Source organism: Paramormyrops kingsleyae, chromosome 1, assembly GCF_048594095.1.
Source record: "Paramormyrops kingsleyae isolate MSU_618 chromosome 1, PKINGS_0.4, whole genome shotgun sequence".
NCBI classification, from domain to species: Eukaryota; Metazoa; Chordata; class Actinopteri; order Osteoglossiformes; family Mormyridae; genus Paramormyrops; species Paramormyrops kingsleyae.
In genome coordinates this window covers 33,577,226-33,603,584 of record NC_132797.1, presented here as the reverse complement: position 1 = coordinate 33,603,584, position 26,359 = coordinate 33,577,226, and the positions used below count along the sequence as shown (strand labels likewise).

Genomic DNA, 26,359 nt, shown 5'->3' with positions numbered 1-26,359 from the left:
AACTCCATATGAAACAAATACCTCAGCGAGCAAAACAAATGGAAACAGACACGCTAAATGTTTGCCATCCTGGATCCTGATGCCATACCTGCAGTACCTGTATCATTAACATTCAAACTGGCACACAGAGTGTCGTGTTTCAACATCTATGCTAATGGGCCCTAAGCGGAGCAAGTCAGATGGAAGCCATGCCCAGAAAGATCAGGCACTTCCCAGCAATAAATCCTTCACCTGATGACAGAAATTAATACCCAGCTAAACAAATTTACTGTTCCTATGGCTATGAAAATATAGTGATGATTTGGGAGGATTTAGGAAATGTAACATGAGAAGTCTGACTGTTTATTCTTTTACACAGTGTGTGATGCACAAAAAAAAACACTTGGGGGCTATCCTGAGTCCCAGCACCCATGGCGAATGGTCTAGCCAGCCGTTGTCTGTCAGCATCACCCTGAGGGCTGATTTCAGTGACCAGTGGATTCGCCTGCGGAGGCCATTTGGACTCTAGGTGCCGTCGCAATGCAATATCATACCCCAGTTCTGCGTCACCTCAGTCCGCAGCTCCAAAGTGAATGGCATGTCCCAGTTGATGTCAGAGGGCATGTCAAACCGGGCAACCCAAGTGCTGGTCACATCTCTGTCAAAGGCATGGCTTCTGGTTACCTGGTTGTCTTGTCTACAATAGTGAGCAGGTGCATGAGGCTGTGAGATGGGACATAGGACCCCACCAGGGCAACATTAATGTGCTCTAAGCATCAAGCACTATGAAAAAACAGAGCTAATGGTACCTTAGCTCTATGGCATGCAGCACCAGCTGCAGTCTTTTCTAAGAGTGTGCACACAAACTTGTTTGCTAACCCTTCAGACACCCATTGCCTTGATTGTGAAAGGTTATGGACCATTGGGAATGATTGGTCACTGTTGGCCCATGGAGGTCATACAGTAGCCAACGTAGCGTCAGCAGGTCGCGGGCTTTACTCCACTGACTTGAAGGCTTGGATTTGCGGCCAACAGGGCGAAATCCATGTCCATGTGCATGGCCCCAAGTGCAAAGCGGGACAGAGCCTTGATGTGTCAGATGTCTGTTGTGATCTGGTTGATGGCTACCTGACACTTCAGCCATTGCCAGGACCAGTGGCTTGTAGTCGACAATAAACAGCCCCCCTCCGGCACGAAGCAGACATGTCAGGTGGCAAGGTACAAGTGGAGAAGCCCACAACTGGGGGTGCTGCACTTGTGCTAGCTGGGATGCAGCTGCTGGCTGTCAAATGCCATCGACCTACTGCTCATACGCTGCTCCAAAGGTCTAGTCCGATGCGTCAATCATAAGGAAGAGGGGAACATCTGGTAGTGTGCAAGCATAGTCTCCTCAACCAGAACTGGTTTGTCATCTGAGAATGCCTTAGGTCTATACTGGGACCGTGTGACGACGTGCTTCATGGTTTGGCCTCACATTGCCATGCATAAAGGCTGCTTAATCACAGCTGCTCGGGGGATGAACCGATGATAGACATTCACTATCCCCAGGAATTCCTGAAGTGCCTGTACTATGCGGGGTTATGGGGAATCACTCACAGCAGACACCTTGGATGGCAGAGGGATTGCACCAGTGTTTTTGGTGTCCCGGGAAATATATCTCAGACAACCTGAACAGGAACTTAGGCAGATTAATGATCAGCCTATGCAGGTCAAGGTGTTCAAACAGTATCCAGAGGTAGGTGAGATGCTTGGCCCTAGAAGGCCTGGCGACCAGTACACCAAACTCCATCAACCTTTGGAACATCCGCACTGCGTTTTTAAGCCCAAGTGTCACACACAACAACTCAAATGACCTGATGGAGGTGACGAACGCCATCTTGGGAATGTCCTCTGGGTGCATGGACTCCTGGTGATAACCCCGAACACGATCCACCTTGTCCAGCAGGGAAATAGCTGAGTTTGTGCTGTTGGACCGCTGCTCGGAGATCACCAACAGGTTATGCCACCCTGCAGCACTCACTTATCCAGTTGGGAAAAGACTGGGTTCGTGCTGTTGGACCACAACTCATGGCACTCAGCTGACATGTCCTGACATTTCAGGCCCCTATTAATCATCCTCCACCAGTCTCTTCAAAATGAATTAAATTTCATTTGAAAAGCTGAGCCACAAATTGTTTTGCTCCTGATTTGAGAGCTGCTGGAACACGCAGCTCCGTGTCTGGGCGGGACTGGGGCAGATGGGGCTGCCGGGCGGGGCCAGTGGTGGGGGCTGCACCTCGGCTCGGGGGGAAGCAGCCACCGCTCTGGCTGGGGGTCCCTAATGTGGCATGGGGGGGCGTGGGGTACGTCTCCACAGCACTTCATCACAGACTCTTATTCAATCTTGTTATCTGCCATTAAAAAAGTCACATTGCAGTTCCTGCACTTGGTGATAAATTGTTTTGCTCTGATGTGAAATGAATAGCCCCCATGTATGAAACACTCAATGCAGCGATGCTCAGATGTAATATGTTTCTGCAGCAGTGGGAATGTAATGAGAAGAAGCAAGTTTGTGATTCATAACATGTCGCTTTTGTGTTTTTATTGAAATCACTGAGATTTATTTTGTAATGTTTACTAGATATAAGGAAAGAAGCACAAGGGGTCATCAGAGCCAATTTCAGAAGCATCTTACTGCCATCAGTCAGTGAAATCAGGCCAGTTCAGCTCTGTAATCATAAGCAGAGCATTATTCCATATTCCGGGGATTGCCATATTCCGCGGACTGTCATGAGACACAATCAGTGGAAATCTATTTAAGAGAGGGAGAGAGAGGTAGGGAGGGAGAGAGAGCCCACTCACACAGCTGGACAGCTTGTGCGATCATGCTTTAAGGTTATTGGTCTGGACTTAGAAAAATGTCTGCAGAAAACCAGGGTGGTTTTTATGGGAAAGCAGCGTTGAGGTTCTTTTCATCCTTAATGCAAGATCTCATAAGATCATGCATTTACCTTTCTTGCAGAAGTCTATCATTGAAGGCTACACAACTCTAATCTCTTCCAACTTCTTAGAGCAAAGTTTGTGGCTAGTATTTAATTCAATTTAAAAAATTAGTCAAAACAAATGATCATTTCTATGCTTACTGTATAATTCCTAACCAAAAACAGCTCAGGACAGTCAGGCTACAGCAAGGAAAGCAGTTCCTTGCTCAGTATTGATTGGCATGGTGTAAATGCTCTTATTTATGGCCGGTGTTACTTTACCTCAGCTGACATTTCGCCATCTGCTTAGAGCTGCCGCTCACACGATCTAATACAATGTGTCAGCCAAGCAGAAACATGAATGTTTGTCCTTTTCTTTCCAAACAGCTCTGGGCTGCCAGGAGCGACTTTGCCGCAGTTTGAAGCCCCACCCGGAAAAAGCTCATAAGGCAGCGTCGGTGCGCGAGAGACTCAAAGCACACAGTGACAGAATGACACTCTCCATGCCTGCAAACGGCTTCCGCCGTGTAAACAGGGGAGAAGCTCAGAGATTCATTATGGCAGAAGCACAGAGGAGGAGCGCAAATCCGACACACTGGAACCGGTTTCCTGTCGCTCCTGCGCTGGGACCGTCCACTTTCTCGCTCTCGCTCTGCCATCTACTGGATCTTGTCTCTTGTGCTGGTGCAAGGCCCGGCTCCATTCAGCTGATGAAAGAATGCAATGGAGGCCAATGTTGTGGTGCTTCAGACGATGTTAATGGAAGCATTCATTAACTGTGGAATGGGATGCCCTGAGCCCCCCCCCCCCCGAGGCTGTGGTGGGAAACACATGCCACTTCATCTCCATAGATGCTAATAAAAAATGGCATCTTTTGGGTTTTCCTTTTAGTCATTAATGGTCTTAATATGGAGGATACGGTAATACCCAGCATGCCTTGGGGCTTGCGTCTTCATGCAGTACAGCGGTAGGCAGGCCAATTATGAAGACCGGGCATCCGTGCAGCAGAGACTGGCAAACTTGGCCACGTTCTCCTTGAGGTCCTGCTGCTCCCCTAACACAGATCATTCTCTTTGATGATGATGAGCCTGCCTGGTCTGAGGGCACCAGCACCAGATCATTCCTCACAAGGAGTTAATTATGATGTGACAATTAAGCACGTAAAGCAGCTTCCAGCTTGTTTATCCAGAGGATTTGCTTGTGTTTTGTTCAATCTTGTTCTGCACCCAGGTTTGGATGTTGTAGGTTTCATGGACGTTGCCAAAAGCAGCCTCTGGCTTTCTGATTGGTGCGAAGTACCATATCAGTGTATCAGTATCTCCACATGTTTGACAGCTGTCTGAATGAGATGTAGCTTTGTGTGAAAAATAGGAATGTACACGCCAACAGCCCTAGCGATCCGACACAGCGACGGGGCCGGGGGATCGGAGCATCGAGGCATCATGGAATGAAGTGTGAAAACAGAGCAATGTTTCAAAATCTGCATCAAGGAAAACAGGGTGAGGCAAAAGAACCATCCGGAAGGATGACTGTGGAGCCAGCTCACCCCCCTGATCAGCTAGCAGATAAAAATAACTGTAACAAACACCCCCCACTCCTGCCCTGGACTGTGTGTCACAAAGAATCAGTCATAAGCTTTGTCTGTCTTTGGCTATATTTAAGGAACTGAAAGGGAATTTATAATCTGTTTAATGAAATTTGGTCTTAAAAAAGGTCACACACTTAATCTTTTCATAGATGATTCCTCATTAACTCACTTTTTCCGGAAGGGATCTGACTCAGATTCTACCAGCATTTATACCCAAGCAAGGGAAAAATAGCTGGACAGCAATAACTGACATCATATTGCTGTTGCTCTCAATATTTTCATATAATAAAACAACAATAATATAAGAATAATATACTGATGATGAAATAGACTATGCTTTACAGATTTTACAGTATATTTCTGAAAATGTTACTAGCATGTAAAACTGCTTTAGTTAGTTTGGTATGCTGTAGTACCAAAACATATGCCAGAATTTTATAATTACATTTGTTTAAATAAATTTTAATGAAATATCTACAAGTATTTGAATGTTTCCCTTGATGTCTGAAGCTTTGGTGCTTGTTTCTGAGTGATCTTCCGAACAGCTGCACGTATTTCCTCTGTCTCTGTGATGACGTATCCAGTCTGATATTTACATGCAGCTTATATAAGAAAAAAATGCAAATTGATGTAAAAAGAAGAAAATATGACTTTTACGACAGTTTTAAATGATCACGGAATGTCGGATATCACCAGAGGAATATGGTCAGTCAGAATGGGAATGAAGGAGCCTCCCAGTGTGGGGGTGACTGGCCTTCAGGTGCGATCTGTTACTCGGACAGCTCGGCTGCACTTTCACAGCTGAAATTTGCCCCGGGGCAGCTGCCATTCCTCAGTGTCAGGGACTTAAATGTGTGTGGCTCTGAAGCCCTGCGATTACTGAACACACACAGCACCTCTTACCTTAGACTGCTGCAACTGCAGAACACATACAGCACCGCTTACATCAGACTGCCGTAATTACTGAACACACACAGAAACTCTTACTTCAGAATGCCACGATTACTGAACATACACAGCAGCTCTCACCGCAGATCGCCATGATTACTGAACACATACGGCGCCTCTCACCTCAGATTGCCGCTATTATTCAACACATACAGCACCTCTTACCTCAGACTGCCACAATAACTGAACACACACAGCACCTCATACCACAGCTACCATTACTAAACACATACATCACCTCTTACCTCAAGCCACTGCCATTACTGAACACACCCATCACCTCTTACCTGACCTGTTGCTGTCAGCATGGTTTTGTTTCGCACCCGTAACCTGCACAGGGGGTGGGGGGGGGGGGGTGGCAGTTACCTCTCTGGATACTGTTTAAGTCTCTTAAGTTTTGCTTGTTCCGTAAAAGCAAGAGCAAGCTCTGGGGGTTGCGGCGCTCTGCGCCATTCGCGCTCTCTGCAGTCTTTGAACGCGAATGCTCTGAGCGCGTCTTTGGGCTGCTGCATTTACACAGGTGTCGGCCCCAGGATGCGTTGCTGCCGAAGTGCTTTCACGTGCCTTCTGGGCTCTGTAACATAATGCCGGCCCCTTTATCGAATTTAGCAGATTATTGGAAACAGCTTCTATACATGATTTAGCTGCGGCACTGAGAGGGCCCATCCCAATCCCCTATCTCCTTACATGGGCCTACCCCAGCCCCCCACCCCCCCGCCTTCTGACATGGGCCTGTTGCTCTCAGAACCAGGCCCCAAATCGACTCTGTCAGCTAGTACTATGAACAGGACATGATTAGAGAAGAACAGTGTGACAGGGACAACAGAGCTATGACCATAGTGTCAGCAGGATAGCTGCCTGCTAGCAGTTAGCACAGGCCTTCACAGCAGCGTGACACAGAAAGCGACTGCGGGATAGCTGCCCATTAGCAATTAGCACAGGCTATCACAGCGGTATGACATGGAAAGCAACTGTGGGATAGCTGCACGTTAGCAGATGCCACAGGCTATCATGGCACCATGACTGGAAAGTGGGAGAGGGATAACTGCTTGTTAGCAATTAGAAAGGCCATCACCAAGCTGAAACTGTAAAGCAGCTGCGGGATAGCTGCCCATTAGCAATTAGCACAGGCCATCATAGCAGTGTGGCACAGAAAGCGACTGCAGGATAGCTGCACATTAGCAATTAGCACAGGCTATCTCAGTGATGTGACCGGAAAGTGGCTGCAGGATAGCTTCCCATTAGCAATTAGCACAGGCTATCTCAGTGATGTGACCGGAAAGTGGCTGCAGGATAGCTGCCCATTAGCAATTAGCACAGGCTATCTCAGTGATGTGACCGGAAAGTGGCTGCAGGATAGCTGCCCATTAGCAATTAGCACAGGCTATCTCAGTGATGTGACCGGAAAGTGGCTGCAGGATAGCTGCCCATTAGCAATTAGCACAGGCTATCTCAGTGATGTGACCGGAAAGTGGCTGCAGGATAGCTGCCCATTAGCAATTAGCACAGGCTATCTCAGTGATGTGACCGGAAAGTGGCTGCAGGATAGCTGCCCATTAGCAATTAGCACAGGCTATCTCAGTGATGTGACTGGAAAGTGGCTGCAGGATAGCTTCCCATTAGCAATTAGCACAGGCTATCTCAGTGATGTGACCGGAAAGTGGCTGCAGGATAGCTGCCCATTAGCAATTAGCACAGGCTATCTCAGTGATGTGACCGGAAAGTGGCTGCAGGATAGCTGCCCATTAGCAATTAGCACAGGCTATCTCAGTGATGTGACCGGAAAGTGGCTGCAGGATAGCTGCCCATTAGCAATTAGCACACGCTATCACAGCAGTGCGACCGGAAAGAAGCTGCAGGTTAGCTGCCTGTTACCAATCAGAATCACAGCAGTCAACAAAACAATTAGCATCCAAGCAATACACTGCTGCAGGATCCCTGGTGTTCTATCACAAAAATATTGTTCTTTTTTAGTAAATAAACACCATTTCATCACTTTATTTATTAAGATTTATGTTTTACATTCAAACCATTGATTTCTAAAGTTTTGTGACTTCCTGTCTCCAAGTTGGCAGTATTTCATCATGTATGTACAGATGTTTGTGCATGCCCAATCATCCCTGAAGAAGGGAACCGCGGAGACCGGAAGGCGGCGGACAGCTGCATCTTCGGGAGCCTGAGGGAGAAGCTAATGGGAAGCAGAGCACACCTTCGGCGTGCGGTCGCGGTCAGAGATGCCCTTTGCAGGAAGACATGGGCAGCCCTTCCTCTGTCCCAGCTGGGGGAGACCTAGCTGCCACACTATCTTCTGGGGATGGTCCTGAGGGTCTTAAACAGCGGGCACCATGTGACATGGGGGGACATGGGGTCTCTTTTTAGCTGTAATTCCATACATTTCTTTTCTTCTAAACTGTTTTCACTTGGCCTAAAATTTTCATACGCAGTCCTGACAGGATGGTGAGGCCAGGGTGGAGCGTGAAGCATCAGTCAACAGGGCAGAGGGCAGTGAGCAGGCTGAAACAGAGGCCATATATCAGGAAGGGTTAGCATGTGCATAATGAAATGACTGGAGCCATTATCTGCATATGGGACATTAGCTTAGCATAGCTTAGCTTAGTTTAGCTTAGCATGCTGCCATTTAGCGTGTGCAAGAAGCATCCAGCAGGGAGGCAGAAGGTGTTTTCATACCATCCATCTGACTGGTCGTCTTTATGACGTTACCTCGTCACCTTGTGGTGTGTGGATGCTGCTCTCTGTCTGGCCTCTCTCAGAACCCCTGTGTCCCATCACCAAGCAGGCAGCCCCAGGGATCTTGGAGAGTCTCACTTTTATTCATTTTTAACCAACACTAATGAAGCACAGGTCTAAAAATCACCCCAATATGAGTCTGGTGAGTGCCTTTCACTTTCATTTGTGAACTCAATATACCTAAGGATGACACCTCCAGGTTTTGCAGACATCAGGATGTCACTCCAGGTTCTCTAGATCTCAGCACATTACCTGCAGGTTCTCCAGACCTCAGGATGTCACTCCAGATGTCTTTCTGGCTCTCCGCTTCCTCTATAGCTCTACATAAGAACAGAGAACAAAATTGCAGCTACGCTGTGTGCATGGGGGACAGTGCAGAGAAGCAATTCTGTGTCACAGTATGTGAGGCAAGCAAATCTGAATTTGGCAGGACATCTGTCAGTGCAGTAAAAGCATCTCTTTTCAACAGGCACCTCACTGAGGCTCTAAAATATTCATTTATACCACAACACGAGTGTTACTCCCCCATGTAATTATCCCAGAGAATGATATTTTCTAAATGAACCAGCTTTTATTATATAATGACACCTAACTGTTTGTATTGGAAGTACAGATGGCGTTTGCGTTGATAGTAACAGATAAAGCGGCACCTAGAGAAATCCTCCTCTATGGAGACACTCGACATACGTTTAAAATCGACCAAATTAGTTTAGTCACAAAGTGTGAGATGAAGCACAGTGTCAGACAGCCCCAGGGCCTGAGGGGGAGTGGGGAGCTTGTCAATCACAAGCCCTCAATCGTCCCATTCACATCATCTCCAAAACCTGGCTTATATCACTTGGAGTTAAGTGCAGCACAAAGGCTGTTCTGTATCAACACAGCAGTAAAGGGGAAACACATGTCCCCATCTTCAGATCTTCTTCCTGGGCCAGTATGCGCTGGTTCCAGGTGTAAAGCAGTGCTGAGAAGGTCGTATTGTGAAATGTGCAGCTGTCCACCAGTGAAGATCTCGGAGTGAGGAGCCAGGAGACGCAGAGATGTTTGCATCTGTCTTTGATGAGCTGAGACCGGGCTACAGATCCTGAGAACATGCATTAAGACCCATTGTAATTAGACATGGTACGCTACCAAAAACACCAGTAATGTCAATTCATTTCAGACACGTTTCCATGGTGAGACCTGAACCAAACATGCCTTACATAATGAGAAAAGTGCTGCTTGAGTAAATGAATACCGTCTTCTACTCTAAACACACTTTATTTTCGTCTGTCATTTTCATTAATTGTATTCATTGTGGACCACATGTCAGAAAAGTACATAAATAACACATGAGTGTGTGTGCAAAACCATGTAAAAAAACACCTTGCATCTGAAGCACATTCGGTAAAGTGGTGTTTCAAACCCAAGCATTTCACCTTTCAGCAAATCATTAATACGCCCACAGTGAAAAATGTTGCCCCTGAATCTGTCCACAAAATGAATAACAGGCCACTTTGTTGTCATGACAATCCTGCAAGCAGCCCGGAATCCTAGCTGCACGTAATCGGTGAGCAGAGACGCAGACAGGCCCGCACCGGCCTGATTCCTGCTCTCTGGGAGGTGTTTTAGAGGGTGTGCCGGTGTTGGGAATAAGCAGTACACACTCATCGCTCTTCCCGCTCCATCCTTGACACCAGCTGCCCTACAGCGCAGTCTGTTTAGCTCAGATCTGATCAGCATCTTTATACTTTATCAGCCTTGGGGTTTCAATTTTGGCTTGGATGCCTTTACAAATGAACACAATCACTGGCAAGTCGGAGTCCCCTGATTGCACAGAGGAAACAGAGCTGCAACTTGACTGGATTAGCATGTCACTCGAGGATAAAGCAGGAGGCCCTGCCATTGCTATTCCATGCATGCACTCCGTCTTATTTTGCCAAAATGATAAAAATGTCTCTCGTATTATTACTTGTAAAGCCATATTCCGTATTCCTCCAGGCAATCTGTGTGATCAATGTGCTATCTAACAGAATCAGTTTGCCCCAGAATACTATTTATTTTGAAAATGATCTTTGGTGGGTTCAGGGTACCATGAAGCTACGCTGGACGGACATTCAGAGCTGGGAGAGCTTGGCGGGACCACAGGGCCATGGAATTTCAAAGAGCCGCAAAATATCCAGCTTCCTGTTTCTGTATCTTGAGTTCTTGCATTTTGTCATGATTTCTTCATTTGTAGCCTCAAAGTAAAGGAGAACCTTTTCATGGAATTTTGTACAATGTTGTGCCGAATGGTCCTGCAGGGGTGGAAAATGCAATATTATGGCTATAAAGGTTTTATATTACCAGGGAGATTTGAATGGTGAGAATTAGTGCCACCATATTGGGAATTTTCAGCCAAAAACTAAGATCGTTTTATTTATTGCATTAAGAGGAAAGCGTGGTATTTTTAATTCAGCTCTCTTTCTCTCTCTCTCTCCCTCTAGCCCCCACCCCCTTGCCTTGTGTTTTTTGTTATGCAAGCTAAGTCTGACCACTTGTTACTTGGGTAACACAGGAAGTGAAACCGTAACAAAAAGTTCACTTGTAATTGGTCACGGTCACGTTAACCAAACAGGAAGAGATCTGCAACTGATTAGAATTCTTCCTCCTGCATTAATAGTCCTAAAATGAATTATGTGCTAAGGTCTAATGCCACTATTAGCTTTCCTGTTTTGAAGCTGTTTTATAGAGGAGAAATGCCCAGCCCACAAAGCCTGTTTTGAGCGAGAGGAGTAGGGCTTTGAATGGACCTGAATCTCCCTGTATAGCGATACCCGCTCGGTCCCATCTCCGATGGGACAGTTCATCATCCCACTGGGGCTCCTGGTGATGATTAAATCCTGAGGTATGCAGACACCGTCCTGTGGAGTCACACGGGGCCGATCACGCAGGTGTATTTGAGCTCCCGTCCGGTCGGGCCCCAAAGCTGGGGCCACGTCTGTGTCGACGTACCAACTCACTCTGCTGCTCTTTCCCAAAAGATACCATATCCTCAAAAAAGGGTGAGCCTCCAAAAGTTAAAATTAAAAAGTTATAAAATATGTAACACAATTCTGTATTTAAAAGTCCCTGCTATACCTTTTTAAGTGATTGAAAATAAAAACTTTCAGGTTGGACTTTTTTTACAGTTATTTTTGTACTATTATTATCCACATACATATTGTGCACATATATAGGCTATAATATTATTGTATTTTTTTGGCCTGTCATTTTAATCTTGGCAAGTGTATCAGGTAGAAAATGATTTGAGAAAGCCTGGCTTAAGGTCTATTACTGAATTCCCGGGGAAAATATAGTGTTACCGGGCCTTTGTTGTGGTTTGCAAGACGGCAGTTTGCTGGAGTTTCACTGCTCAGTTCTCATCGTATTGAGTTCCAGTTAAACACGAGAATCTAAAGGCTCATTGACAAGCAGCCTGAAAGCTGAGCTCTGCCAGAAGTCACTTTAAAAAATGACATACAGCTTTATTTTCATAATTAAGGATTTACAGTAAACAGAGACAGACTAACCTACGGGTTCCTGTTGTATCGTTTTGATGTTTGATTTTATTTTATTTAAAAAAAAGAAGATAAAATTAGTTTTTCACGTCTCTCATCTGGTACTGAACCTATAAAAGAATTTGTCATCACTAGCTTGTAGGGACCTGGCACATTCCCCCTCACAATATGCAGGATCGCTCCTTTAGTACGTTTGAAGAAAGTTTCCTTCAGGTCAGAAAAACATCCAAGAACTGGCAACACAAAATATTTAATTACAAACGGAATGAATGAAAGACAGAGGGTGATGGAAAATAGTACAAAGGAAAGGAAATAAAGAGGAAGAAGAGGGTGAAAAATATTTTTTTTAAATCCTGATAAAGGAATTAATTTAGTGCAACGCTGCTTTTCTGAGGGACCAGGTTGCTTTTGTCTCTGGGTGTCTGTGTCAAATCCAGCTCTTTGTATCCTCAAACATGGTATACCATTTTCAATTTCTTGTACAAAACTGATATTATAATAGGAAGTAGCTTTTATGCCTACAACACATTCTCTACCCTTTGTAATACTTATTTGAACAAACAGACTCAAAAGAAACTTTGCAAAGAAAGTATTTTTCTGCCCAAAACTATTTCATGAACTTACTGACCAGACATATATTCCAAAAGTACCGACTGTAATGTTTATTGGTTCAGAGTCAGTGTGACAGCAAAATGCCCCAGGGCAGATGGAGGAAATAATGATGTATAGGAGATGTATAAGAAATATTTAGTTCTTTTTTAGTTTAAAATTAAGTTTAATGGTTTTGCAGATATTGTATAATAAAAGATGACAGAAATATCAGTTTGTATTAGACCCATTTTTCTCCAAGATAGATGTTTTCACGTGGCAGCTTAAAACTTTGTCCCTTTACCAGTTGTATGTGGACAGATAATGAGTGGACACGGAGTTTACCCCAGTCCCAAGTCCAGGGAAAGGTACGCATTTGTTGGATGTGGCCAATTGACAAATCCAGCCTTCAAGCTCGGCTGATGTAAAAACGCTGGAGTCTCCCTTAAGCAGATGTGGCTTAACAAGGTGACGTCTGATTTTCTGAATGAGGCCATTTGCTCAGAACTCAGATGAGAACAGAACAGAATTTCTAACAAGCAGAGGAAAGATGTTATATTTCAATATGATGTTTGTTGTTAGTCATGCATTAGCTGCAGCAGTAACGGGAGCTTGTAGCAGCAGCAGTGTTGTATATATGTAAGTGTAAAGGAGGACAGAGAGAGTTACAGCATTGGGCACCTGGTGTAGGCAGAGTAACAGCGCTTAACTCAGTCGAGAGAAACCAGGGGCGGAATGATTGGAGTTACCGGTTAATTTATACTACAGTATATTCATCTCTGCTTTAACTCTGTGACTCTATGACTCTGTGAAATTCCACCATGCTGGGGTAAGTGTTTAAAATACTGTCTGTAAGAAATGCAAAATGTATGAATCCCCACATCTCAGCTTGATTTATGAGAGATAATAAAACACTATTTAATGCTTAAACATGGCTAGGAGCAATCTGCGGCTATCAAGATGTGGGGGTGTAATGGCTGCACATGACAGATTACCTCCCGGGCTTGTGATGCTTGTTTAAGGTGCTCGACAGATATATGAAGCCACACGTGTCTGTAGACTAACTCTGCGCTGAAGGCCGTGGTGGGCCGGATCTGCGTTCGGCCGGGCGGGGTGAGGAGCTCCACACAAACAGCATGCTAAAGTTCAAACCTTCCTCTGTGATCTACCCCCGGCATCATAACACCGGCGGGACGTCCCCAAGGCAGGCCCTCCAGCAGAAACAGGCCCTCCAGCGGTGGCCAAAAAGATGGCCAGTCACCCCAAACCATCTACACGTATGGAGGAAGGGCGTCACCTGCAAGGCATTAGAAAGCAGGTATTTTTGGATACAATTCATATGATTAAGCGTAATTAAGCATAAATACAGTGAATATGTTATATTTTATATGGCACAATAACTATGCTATATATGCAGGGATGGATATGACTGGTATGCAAGTACGCATTCACCTTTAAAAAGCATACGTGTGACAATCGATTGTAGTAACAGTGTAAATGCGTACTTATTTAATGTACATTTGCCCAATATGAAAACAAAATATAATGCATTTTAATCTTTATATGCTAACTCTACTTCATTTGCGGTATACATGTTAAAATGCAAGGTATTATCTTGTCATATCAGCGCAAATGCACATAAAATAAGTACACATTTAAACTGTTACAAACAATTGAATGTCCCACGTATCGTATTTAAAGGTGAATGCGTAGTCATGTCCATCCTTGTATATATGAGTATACAGTATTAAAGATTTAGTTTCAGTTAATAATGAGTATGTGCACATGCATGCTGAACACATCCTATTAATTCACCCCGGCGCTAACGTCCTGTTCGGTATGCTGTCCGGCACACAGGCGGTGGTGCCATTGTGTTACTTTAGCATGAGGTTAAGTTGCGTAGCTCTCTGTAACCTTACTGTTCTTCTTGAAATAAAATAAAATATCACCATAGGTGATGGAAAGGCACATATGGTGATGTTTGCGTAAAAAAAACGGCTTTAAGCGCTGGTCTCTGCGTGAGTTTGAAATAAAAGCACCACAGAAACATGAAATGAGTCATGATTCAGTGACCGGCTCATTGAATTAAAATCCTTCTAAAATAATGTTAAACCCTATAGCAAAAGGCCCCAACAAAGCAAAAATAATAATAATAACTTCAGTGGAAAATTAAAATTTCTATGACAAAGTGGCATGAAAAATTCAGTTTATTGTTTGCTCATTTTTCTTTTTTATGAAGTGCTGTTTTAAGGTTTTTATTTTTTTCGGTGTAATACTGAACAGTCCATTTCAATGCCAAGGAAAACAATTATGCTAATGGTTAGCCACAGGTGCTGGATCCTGCTGAAAGGCGCTAAAACACGGCACGTATGATTTGTGTGGCTGACACGGCCTGTAATTCTGTTTCCAACTTCCTGTATTAGTCTTCACAACCGCAGAATCCTTCTCTCAGTTTTTCTATAGGAATAAGGTAACCAGACTGTGGAAGCTTTAATTAACATGACCTAGCGCCCTGTAGCCTAGCAGCCCACGTCTTAGCGGCCTAGAGCCTAGCGATCCGTATTGTAGTGGCCCGGGTCCTAGTGGCACATACCCTAGCGGTCTGTAGCCTAGTAGCCTGCAGCCTACTAGCTAGCGGACTGTGTCCTAGTAGTCTACGTCCTAGCAGCCCCATCATAGCAGCCTGTGGCCTCGCGGCCGACATCCTAGCAGTTCACATCAAAACGGGGCGCAACCTAGACGTTCATGTCCTGGCGGCCCCTGGCCTAGCAGCCCATGTCCTAATGGTCTGCGTCCTCGCAGTCCATAGCCTAGCGGTCTACATCCTGCAGGTCCGCATAGCACCACCCCGTGTCTTAGTTGTTTGCTTCCTGCGTTTGTCAGTCACAAGTGCTGTCCTGCACCCTGTTCTTTGGGAAATGTCAGGGAGACAATGTTTGTGGGCCGTTTGGAAAAACAGCCTTTAAAACTGATACCTTACGCTTTAAAAAACAGTTATTTTAACTCCCTTTACATAAAGCACACCTCCTGACAATAGAGGGGAATTCACATCTAACACAAGCCATTTACACAAATTCACTTATTCAACCAACACTTATTAAAGATTTTCAACAACCCATGACTGATTGCAACCAACATCAAAGGAACGTTAAATAAAATTCATTAAGATTTAACCTATGAAAAACCATAACATTTATAAAATATTAATAAAAACTGCTAATATTCCATTGAAGTTCTGAAGGACAACCCAAATTCAGTAGTCCAAGATGAAGTGTTTTTGTCAGAATTACTACTATTGTAACATAACATACTTTATTTGAAAAGTCTACATTCTTCTTGTAAATATCTGTATTTAATGAAAGCTTAATTTAATTATTTATGTACTGATGAAGTGATTGCCTTAACATTTTTGCCAGGCAGTTCAATTTGGGTAACTAATCGGCAAAGGCCCCGCCCCCGATTAATCGCTTTCTCTTCAGCCATCTTCTCCGCTGTTGGAAAGTGATCTGCTTCCCCCTTGTGGCTGCAGAGCCACTTTTCCTACTGAAATTCCCTGCTTTGCATTGCCTTTAAATGAAGTGAATTAGGGCAGTTAGCTGAAATGTATTTTCTGCTATGGAAACGCCTGGGCAACATACTCATTCTCAGTGGCTGCTGGGTGACATACGAATTATCTTTAAAACAGCTGATCTCTGTATTGAAGGAGCCATGTTAGCAGGCTCTGTTGTGTAGATGCAGAACTGGGGTGAGTTTCCCGAAGCGTTCTTAACGCTACGTCGTTCTTAAGTTCTGTGTTAAAAGATAGAACTAACGAACAACTTAGCGTTAAGAAGGCTTCGGGAAACTCACCCCTGATCATTTCAAGCCAGTTAATTGGTTAATTCTGACTATCAGGTGTAGTTACACCCAGCAGTGATTAACAATCACAGGTGTGTCTCCTCTGACTTCCATGATTTACTCCCTCATTCAAAATGCAGCCCCTAGTCAGTCACGCGTTTAGGTATTTTAAAATAAGCTGCCCTTAATTAATGAGACAGCATGAAGGTATCAGACTGACTGAACCCCTCACTCTGCTCCGTCAGCCTCACCCTGCCTGTGACCTTAACCGTGATTATTCTGATGCAATTAGTGGAAGGATTGGACACGCTTGTCTTCATTATTAATAGGAGGGTATCGTTTGCTGCTGTATAATCCACCATTATGGGCGTCTTTAAAATAAACGTAAGGTGTGATCCTCTGCCTTTTTCTGGACGTTCCTTAAAGTAGAAGCTAAAAAAATGTTTAAATGCAAATGCAAGTCAAAGCAGAAAGAAAGTGGAGAGCAGCGGTTCAGGTTGATCGATGCGAGGAAGGACACGGAGGCTCTGAGAGGCGATATCACCAACAAGGCCGTTTCTCCTCTTCATCACGGAACATTCTGTGAGGGGCAGCAAGAGAGGCGACCGGAATGGCCCGTTAGCTCTGGATAAAAGGCAGCACAAATGGATTATTAGGGTACCTGCCGTTTTCAATTCGACAGGGTCACATTTAAGTGTATATTTCCAAAGGTTCCCTTCCCATTGTTCATAAAAGATATGAGTTTTATGACAGATAAATTTAAGCTTATTTTATATAAAAAGTATTGTGTAATTTCTCCTCATATTTCGTGATGTGGCCTTGGATGTGAGAGTGTCTAGCAGTGTGTGGGTAAATTGAATTAGAAGGAGGCCATCAGCCTGCCCCCCCAACCCACACACACACACACACTCACTCCCAAGCGTGTGTGCAGACCACCTTAACCAGCGCACCGTGCATCAGTTTATACTCTGTACTGAACACACTCCACTGAACACACATCAACAGGAAGCCACCTCTGTATGTTAATCTGGCTTCTCCTTGGTGTTTCCTCAGATTAGTGAACCTCCATGGAACTGTGTCATATCTGAGACGCAAACCAGGCCCTAGGCTGCTTTTCCAGCTGCTTTTCTCGGAGCAGGTTCAGGTGCAGAGACTCGGGGATAGCTCAGAGCTATCGAGCTCTCACTCCACTATCAGAGCTTTGCTGAGACATGCAGCCGGCGTGAGGCATACAGATGGAGCTGCTCACCCGTCCGTCCATCCATCCATCCATCCATCCATCCATCCATCCATTTAGGAGACACGCTAATGTTTAAACAGCATGATCTCGGTAGAATATGGAGCATAAAGACACAAGGATCTGTTTGATGAACCGACATGGAACTAAAGTTTTAGAAGGTCGGAAAAGTGACCTAGTTTACATTTCTGAACAAGGTTACACTGACTCACTGAAATTAAAAGCTTCACATATTTGCATATCTCCATAATTTTTCAGAAAAGCATTTAACAGGGCATGAACCTGAAAGAGACAAAGACACACGTGCATATTTAAGAGGACAAAGGTGTGAAATGAGCATGACGACGACTGCTGTCAGCTATGTTAGCAAACATCACCCCGCCAGGAATGCTGAGACAGGAAGTGATGTAAGATAACAACATAAAACCAGTGAATCAGCGTCCATCTCTTAACATGCATAAGATTAAAATGCCTAGACCCAGATTGTTTATATGACATTGTGTGATGTCTTATAAACAGTCTGTCAACTGCCTCTGGTTCATTTATAAAAACTGTACTATCAAATCTTTATCAATCCCTGTATGATGTTTGGATGTTTTGGCTACTCTTGTCTTCCTCATTCACAGCTGTGTGTCAAGTCAGACGAGAGGCCTCACATCATGTGGGTGTGAATCCCCAACATTATTTTCCACCAGTCTCTGTACCTACAGCAAACTCAGGATGTGCCCACCTACCTGTTAATCAATCAATAATCACTTTATTATTTATTATTATTGGGGGCAACATGTGGCTCAGCGGGCTAAGCCTGTGTGCTTGTAATTACAAGGTTCAAACCCAGCCTTAGCACATCTGTGGGTCCTTAAGCATGGCCCTTAACCCCCAGCTCCTTTGGGCACTACCACAGGTGGCTGCCCTTCACAGACAACTTACCCTACAAAAGAGCAAGTTGAGGGAGGCGTAAAGACAATTTCCCCATGGGGATTAATAAAGTGATTATTATTATTATTCAAATGTCCCGACAAAGAGTTGAGATTGATTCTACAAATATATGAGCATGCGTGTAATACAGGGTGCCGACATGAGGAGTCCTGGACATTGCGGAATATGGTAAGGGGCCCAAAATGTGGTGGCCGTGTCTCTGTGGGAGGTCCCCTCCGAGTGCAGTGTGCTGGAAAGTGCTGTAAATTCACAGAGATGGGTTAACCCTTTCCTCTCTGCACTGCAGAAGCGTGGTGCCGTCCACTAGGTGAGAAGCCTCATTCCAAATGAGTTATTAACCGTATTTTTTGAATAGATGGAAAAATTGTAGCCTGGCTATTTAAGTGTCATAAAGCAGGGGAATGCAGCTGCGGGCCTCCCAGGAACAAAAGGCAATACCATTACAATCAAATCTGAGATGGAAGAGGGATTGAGCTGTCCACTCGGAATTTTTATACTGTCAAAGAGCAGGGAGGGAGTAATGTGATCCTGGACCGAATTAACCTCTAGTGTGGATGGAGGGAACAATGTCATCTACTGGAAGCCAGGAGGGGGGTGGAGGACAAGGAAGAGGAAAGGATCACAGGCGGGTGGGTGACGGCTGGACTGTGTGTCAATATCATACACCCGATACCAACTAAGAGTGTGGAGTGTTGTGCTTTGGTTTCATTTATAACATACCATTTGACTCATTTATAATATACCCAGAATATTCTACCTGACTCATTTATAATAAACCCAGCATACTCCACCTCAATCATTTATAATAAACCCAACATACTCCACCTCAATCATTTGTAATATACCCAGCATACTCTACTTGACTGTTTTATAATATACTCAGCATACTTCACCTGACTCATTTATGATATACAGTATGCAGAGTACTCCACCTCAATCATTTATGATATACCCAGCATACTCCTCTTGACTCCACCTGACTCATTTATGGTTTACCCTGAATCCTCCATCTCATTTATAATATATCCAGCATACTAACCTGACTCATTAACAATGTACTGACTCATTTATAGTATACCAAGATTACTTCACCTGATTCATTTATAATATACCCACAAGACTCCTCCTGACTCATGTATAAGATACCCATAATACACCACCTGATTCATTTATAATATACCCACAATATTCCACCAAACTCATTTTTGATATACCCAGAATACTATCCCTGGATCATTTATAATATTCCCAGCATACTTCACCTGACTCAATTATAATATACCCAGCATACTTCATCTGATTCATTTATAATATACCCAGAATTCTGCAAATTACTAATTTATAATATAATTTATATTCAGCATACTCCACCTAACACATTTATATTATCCAAACCAAAGATTTATTGATCGCATACATAGTTATAGTCATTAAAGTGTGCAGTTAATTGCTTGTATGTTTTACGTAAGAAGCTTGTATTCATTAATAAATAAGCATGTCACTTGCAAGCGTGGGCTTTCATAGAAATTAAACAACGCATGTGACGCTGTCATTGAAGCCGCAAAGCTCCGGCTATCCGACCAATAAGGAAACGCCTCCTCCGGGGTCAACGTTCATCCAAACGGAAGCTGCTGGCTGTTGTACCCGGAAACGACGTTGCATTCCGGTTCTTTTATTTACACTACAGGCGTATTAGGCTGGAAAACCGGTGTTTGTTATGGTCGGTACATTTGGAGAAAATCGCTGAAGTTAAGCCTCGGTGCCGTAATGCTCGCTTTGAAAGGTGATAGGTGTCCCCAGTGTTTACGCTGAAACTCGAGTGGACTCAATCATATGTTGCGGAAGTGAAGCGTGTCTTTCCCGGAATGTCTGCTATGAATTTGCACAGGTTATCTACGTGGGTGTGCGGGCTGGCCGCTGACACGGTGCGGAGCTGTAAGGCTTGATGAGGAATCGGTCGGTAACTTACTTGCTAGCCCCGTGTCCTGATCGCAGCGTGAGCAGGTAAGGATTCAACTGCAGATCGAGCCTTTTCTCTGTGAGATACAACCAGCATTGTATCCTTATTCGGGAATCGTGCAAACGTGGCAACTTTTATCAAATGTCCGCAAAAACAGGACGAAATCTCACCGTTAACTGTGACGTGTTACCTTGCAAAAGTTTCATAACACGAATAGAAGTTTACATCTAGCCAAGGACGTTCGGTATCGGTAGTACGTTAAAGTTCCCTGTTTGCTGACACAAAGTGCAGAAAACAAAACATTTCTATCAGGAAGAAACGCCCTTCAGCTGCACGGGGACTGTGTATGGCTGTCATGACGTTGATGTTTTGGCTTTACATTGCTTTTGTATCTGTAGCTCGCCATGAGTGACAAATTCGGCTTCATTAATTACAACAACGCCAGGAAGCACATCTCCATATCGGTGCCGTCGGCCACGGAGGTCATGTCGCCCCATATCAAGTCAGTGGAGGACCTGCGAGTGCTGGGCATCAACCTGAGCAGCTTCGGTACCTTTGCCCAGTTCTTCATCTGCGTCACCGGTGTCTTCGTCTTCTACCTGGTTTACGGGTACTTGCAGGTGAGCCGGACTCCTCTTGTGAGGTATTTAAAGCCGCCAGCGAGTAGTCAGGGCAGACAGAAACATCCAGAAAAGACGCACGCAGCTCCAAGCAGAGCAGTGCTGTTGGACTTGCGCTTACTGGTGTTGTTCGATGCTGCTGAACATGTCAGCTATGCAATGCACTGAAGCGTGAGCCTGCGTTTCCACGGAGAAAAGGCCAGTTCAGCCAGGCGAATAGTGACAGAGTAAAGCACAGGATGGTTAGCATGCAGGGCAGTGTTTCATAGACACCATTGATCTGAACATTTCCAGGAGCTCATCTTCTCCATGGAGGGTTTCAAACCCTTCGGCTGGTACCTGACCCTGGTGCAGTTTGGCTTCTATTCACTCTTTGGACTGGTGGAGCTGCAGCTCACCCAGGATAAAAGGCGGAGGTAAGAGCCCAGCCATCATGCCCGCAGTGACACCCATGCCAGCCTCCCGGCCACTTATTACCAGCTTGATGCCCCTCTAAGCTTTTCCCACGGTAGTCTTCCTGCACCCTCTGCCTCTGGCCCTTTGCCCCAGATCCACCGTAAAGTGGCCCCTGATTCTCCTTGCTCCCCCCCCCCCCCTTCCAGTAGAATGGTGCCCTGTTGTTCAAGGGCGGTGGTTTATTTTTAATAGGGGACTGGGGGTTGAGGAGCGCTGCTTGACCCCTGAGATATACGAAACCTCAGATATTAACTCCTCCCAATCGAGCCAGATCTGGTTGTCAGTTTGTTTACTGGCCTTTTTTCCTTTTTCAGAATCCCAGGGAAAACATACATGATTATTGCCTTCTTAACCGTGGGCACCATGGGCTTGTCCAATACATCTCTGGGATACTTGAACTATCCCACCCAAGTTATCTTCAAGTGCTGCAAACTCATCCCGGTGATGGTAGGCGGAGTTTTTATCCAAGGTAAGGGTCAGTGCTGAATCCCCACCCGACTCTCTCTGATTCCCTGGTGGTGAATCGCTGTCCCTATGTGTGTGTATGTCGGAGTGCTCTCGTGTCACTCTGGGGCCGTCTCCGTGTCACTCTGGGGCCGTCTCCGTGTCACTCTGGGGCCGTCTCCGTGTCACTCTGGGGCTCTTCTCCGTGTCACTCTGGGGCTCTTCTCCGTGTCACTCTGGGGCTCTTCTCCGTGTCACTCTGGCGTTCTCCTCCGTCTCACTCTGGCGTTCTCCTCCGTCTCACTCTGGCGTTCTCCTCCGTCTCACTCTGGCGTTCTCCTCCGTCTCACTCTGGCGTTCTCCTCCGTCTCACTCTGGCGTTCTCCTCCGTCTCACTCTGGCGTTCTTCTCCGTGCCTCGCAGTAGTAACCGTGTTTTCGTGCTGTCGTTGATTTCTTCGATAGTACGCCTCCCATCCTGTAGCTTCCCACTGTGATAGATTTAGCTGCATGGACCCAGTTTTTCCTTGGGGGTGCTGAGTCTGCTTGCAGGGAGGGGGGGGTTTCTAGGGGCATCTGGGCAGCTACAGCTTCACTTAGTCCATGTGGGCCATCGGTTGTGGGGGGATGGGGGTTTGACGCCACCCCTGACTTTGCTCCGTAGCCTGACGCTCTGTGTTGCCTGGTCCTGGGGACTGGGGGCCTTAGTGTTTGGCTGCCCCCGGCTCAGGGTGCGAAAGGCCTCACCGGTGCTGCCTTGCAGGGAAGCGCTACAACGTGGCCGACGTGTCTGCCGCCATCTGCATGAGCCTGGGGTTGGTGTGGTTCACGTTGGCTGACAGCAAAATCGCCCCCAACTTCGACCTCACAGGTGCTGCACCCCTTTTAATTACCCCATAATTTTTCATTGTTGGCTTTTACTATTCTTGCTGATATGTCGTTTGTCGTTGTATGATTCCTTTATGTATAACTTTTTAAATGGATTAAAGAAATCCCCCATGTCTGTGTGAATGTTCAGTGGAGACCTCGCCCCCTTGTGCTTGTCCCTGTGTCACATAGACTGTTCCCTGCTCTCCAGGGGTCATCCTCATCTCGCTGGCGCTCTGTGCTGACGCCGCCATCGGGAATGTGCAGGAAAAGGCCATGAAGCTCCACAATGGCTCCAACTCTGAGATGGTAAAATGGGAGCAGTACCACCCGGGGGCCGGCATGTCGAGGCGGTGATGCTAACGTGCTAACCGTATGGCCTTGGCTTGCAGGTTCTGTACTCCTACTCCATCGGCTTTGTCTACATATTCGTGGGCCTCATCTCTGTCGGGGGTCTAGGACCAGCGGTGGCCTTCTGTTCCCAGGTGCCCTTATAAACATCACAGCAGCTAATAAAATGAAATAGTCAAAATATACTAAATCTCTGCTTTGTTCTGAATGGTTCAGTCAGACTCTAATGCTGCCGGTTAGGTTACTGGTTTGTGTTGGGTTAGACTAATCAGTGTCTGATCATTTAGATCACAGGTGTCAAACTCCAGTCCTGGGGGGCCGGAGCCCTGCACATTTTTGGGTTTCCCCTCGTTTAACACACCTGATTCAACCCCTTGTGCTAATTACCACATAGCTGTTGAACTGAATCATTTGTGGTGGAACAGGGAAAGAACTAAGCTACACAGGGCTCCGGCCCCCCAGGACTGCAGTTTGACACCCCTGATTTAGGTGATTGGTTGGTCTAACCCGACACAAACCAGTGACAGACAGAACACAGTAACCCTGCGCCCCCGCCCCCCCCACGGGCCCCCCTCGCTCTGTACTCATCCCCGGCCCCCATGTCCTGCAGCACCCGTTGAAGACCTATGGTTATGCCTTCCTCTTCTCGCTCACTGGGTACTTTGGCATCTCCTTTGTCCTGGCCTTGATCAAGCTCTTTGGCGCCCTGGTTGCAGTTACAGGTGGGCGTCTGCATCCGTGCTAACTCTCTGAACGTGTGCATTTCTCACACGATATGTCCCAGGTGGCTTCGTGACGGGTGTCACTAATGGCTGACTATCTTTGCTCTTCTTTTCTCCCCCCACCTTCATTCCCCTTTTCAGTGACAACAGGCAGGAAGGCGATGACAGTTGTCCTGTCCTTTATGTTCTTCGCAAAGCCGTTTACCTTCCAGTAGGTGGCATCGGTCCACTTCCGACCGCCTCCCCCTACATTGATGTGTCATAGTGTCACTTGCTGAGCCGCGTGACCCATGAATAATTGTCTGTCTTTGCTGGTTTCTTCGCAGGTATGTGTGGGGTGGCCTCCTCGTGGTCTTCGGCATATTCCTGAATGTTTATAGCAAAAACAGGGACAAGATGAAGCTTCCGTCTCTGGCAGACATCAGGAAACTGGTGTTATCGAGGAAACGGGGGAGGCTGCTATCGCAGAATGTGTAGACTGCGGACCTGACGGACATGTCACGATCCAATCAGGACCTGCGAGGGGCGGGACTCTGAGGCCAGGCCTGATGGCACCCCGGAGATGTGAGGAGGTCCTTCTCTGAGCTCGCGGGGAGCTGGTCACCTCGTGGTGCGCTGGCCATAGCACGGCACACTTCAGGTTTAGAAGAATGGGACCTAGGCTGGTGGGAGTGCAGGGGCGATTGCTGTCTGTGTTCCTGCCCTGGTGTGGGTATGGGGATAATCGATGTATGTGCTGCCACTCTGGCATGATTAAGGGGGTAATCACTGTCTGTACTGGCGTGGGTCCGGGCTCATCTCTGTCTGTGTTGCCACACTGGCACAGGTATGGGGGTATTTGCTGTCTCTGCTAATCGTGTCTATGATGAATATGTGGGAAAAAGTGCACGTTTGACACGTGCCGGTAAACTTGCCTCACTTCAATGCCGTCCTCCACTGTATACTGAACCTTGAACTATGTTTGTCATACAAAGAAAATTACCTGATTGTCTGAACTGCCACATTTGTGGAGAGTTTGTCCTGAGACGGGTTAGGGAGCGATCTGAGTGCGGTATAGTGACCTGCGGCTCCTTGTCACTCTGGCGGGACCCCAGCCTCAGGAGTCGAGGAAAGCTAGCAAACTCCGACAATCATAGTGGGGCGCTGTGGGAACTGGGGGTGGGCGGCAAGGAGAACCTGCTGTTCCCCCCCACATGGGCAGCCGCGGGGTGTGACGTCAAAATGGATGTGAATGTGACTTTTATAAAACGCCTGAGGTGGGTGCACATGTGAGAAGGTGGGGGCTCTTTGACCTGTACAGACTCCTTTGAGGGCATTTTGCCGCCATTTTATTTAATTCCAAGGCTATATTATTTACCATAATTTGTTTTTGGCTGTTTTCTTGATCTTAATTATTACTTTTGGACCCACGTTACGTATTAAACATGGACAAACATCCTGTAACTCTCCTGCATTCCAAACGAAAGAGGAGATGTCACAGCATGCAGTGAACACATGCAGTGAGATGTCACAGCATGCAGTGAACACATGCAGTGAGATGTCACAGCATGCAGTCCAGCATTTATCTGCAAAAAGCATCTGGCTGCATAGCCCTGATGCTCCAGAGCGGGGCATCGGGAAGTGGTGGGATCATTTCTCAGGGCTTACAGGGGAGTAGATCACTCCACATGAGTGTGGTCCTCCACAACGTCCATCATCCAGAGCATTCCACGCAGCTCATGCACCCTTGTGCCGACTGTCCTCATCTTTCACTGGGATCGTCACCTGTTTTTGTTTCCGTCAGGCTATCTCTGCATTTCATGGGGAATGTTTAATAAAATAAAAATTAAAAAAAAAAAAAAAAAATTTTGTTCGTTTTGTCTTTGACTTTGTGGTAGAATAGAAAAATTTGTGAGGCTTTATTTAACCGCTGTGGAGAAATTCTCTTTTTGCCTACGGCGTCTTGCATTCCATGAGACACACTGGAATATAATCGGGGATAAGTGGAATCAGAGGACATTTACCCTTAAGTTGAACATAATCATGTGAGTCTCTGTTTTAAGAATTAGTTCTTATAAATGTAAATATAAATGGGGGGCAGATGTTATGTGGTGCCTTAGCATTGTGAGTGAGGCCAAGCACAGTTGTTTGAAGGGCACCCCCCCCCAGCATGAGTGCCCCCTCCAGGCAGCCCCGTGCCCCTAGGCGAGCTGAGGTCTTGTCCTTTGGTGCCATGTGACGTAACGCAACTCAGAGCTTTAAGAGTTGCTTTCCTGCTAACTGCCACTGAGATTCTGGCCAGAGTGGAGACAGGGTTACGTTTGGGTCACGTTCAGGTCACACTGGCCCCTTTACACATTAACACGCCACTGTGCTGATGCTGATTTGAAGACCTTGATTGGACTGTGTGGATCACCCTGCACGGCCATGTTGGACAGTGCAGTATAATATGCTGGGCAGTGAAAGTGTTTCAGATCAGATCAGATTCACCTATTTGTCTTCATGCAGAGTACAAGTACAATGCCTATGAAATGCAGTTTGTGTCTGACCAGAAGTGCAGAAATAACATTTACAGAAAGTACCATAATTTACAGTAAAGCGCAGGAGTTTAGAGCTAGTACA

The 26,359-nt window shown here is 45.9% G+C and overlaps 1 protein-coding gene across 2 annotated transcripts; it reads left to right on the top strand.

Moving 5' to 3' along the window:
- The first annotated feature begins 19,952 nt into the window (after nucleotides 1-19,952).
- Nucleotides 19,953-25,600, top strand: slc35b3 (solute carrier family 35 member B3). 2 transcript variants are annotated; one of them, XM_023805636.2, is made up of 10 exons: nucleotides 19,954-20,343; nucleotides 20,698-20,919; nucleotides 21,214-21,335; nucleotides 21,690-21,844; nucleotides 22,582-22,689; nucleotides 22,897-22,994; nucleotides 23,078-23,170; nucleotides 23,647-23,758; nucleotides 23,900-23,969; nucleotides 24,085-25,600. In XM_023805636.2, the coding sequence occupies exons 2-10, from the start codon at nucleotides 20,704-20,706 to the stop codon at nucleotides 24,233-24,235; spliced, it is 1,125 nt and encodes a 374-aa protein (XP_023661404.1). In that variant the 5' UTR covers nucleotides 19,954-20,343; nucleotides 20,698-20,703; the 3' UTR covers nucleotides 24,236-25,600. The 2 variants fall into 2 exon arrangements, with proteins under 2 accessions (XP_023661406.1, XP_023661404.1); XM_023805638.2 differs by lacking the exon at nucleotides 22,582-22,689 and having other exon boundaries at nucleotides 19,953-20,343.
- Nucleotides 25,601-26,359: the final 759 nt, after the last annotated feature.

Coding starts and splice junctions, on each gene's coding strand:
- slc35b3 (XM_023805636.2), top strand. CDS start 20,704: ATGAGTGACAAATTCGGCTTCATTAATTACAACAACGCCAGGAAGCAC. Junction 21,336..21,689: donor ACCCAGGATAAAAGGCGGAG/GTAAGAGCCCAG, acceptor TTCCTTTTTCAG/AATCCCAGGGAAAACATACA. Junction 22,995..23,077: donor ATGGCTCCAACTCTGAGATG/GTAAAATGGGAG, acceptor CTTGGCTTGCAG/GTTCTGTACTCCTACTCCAT.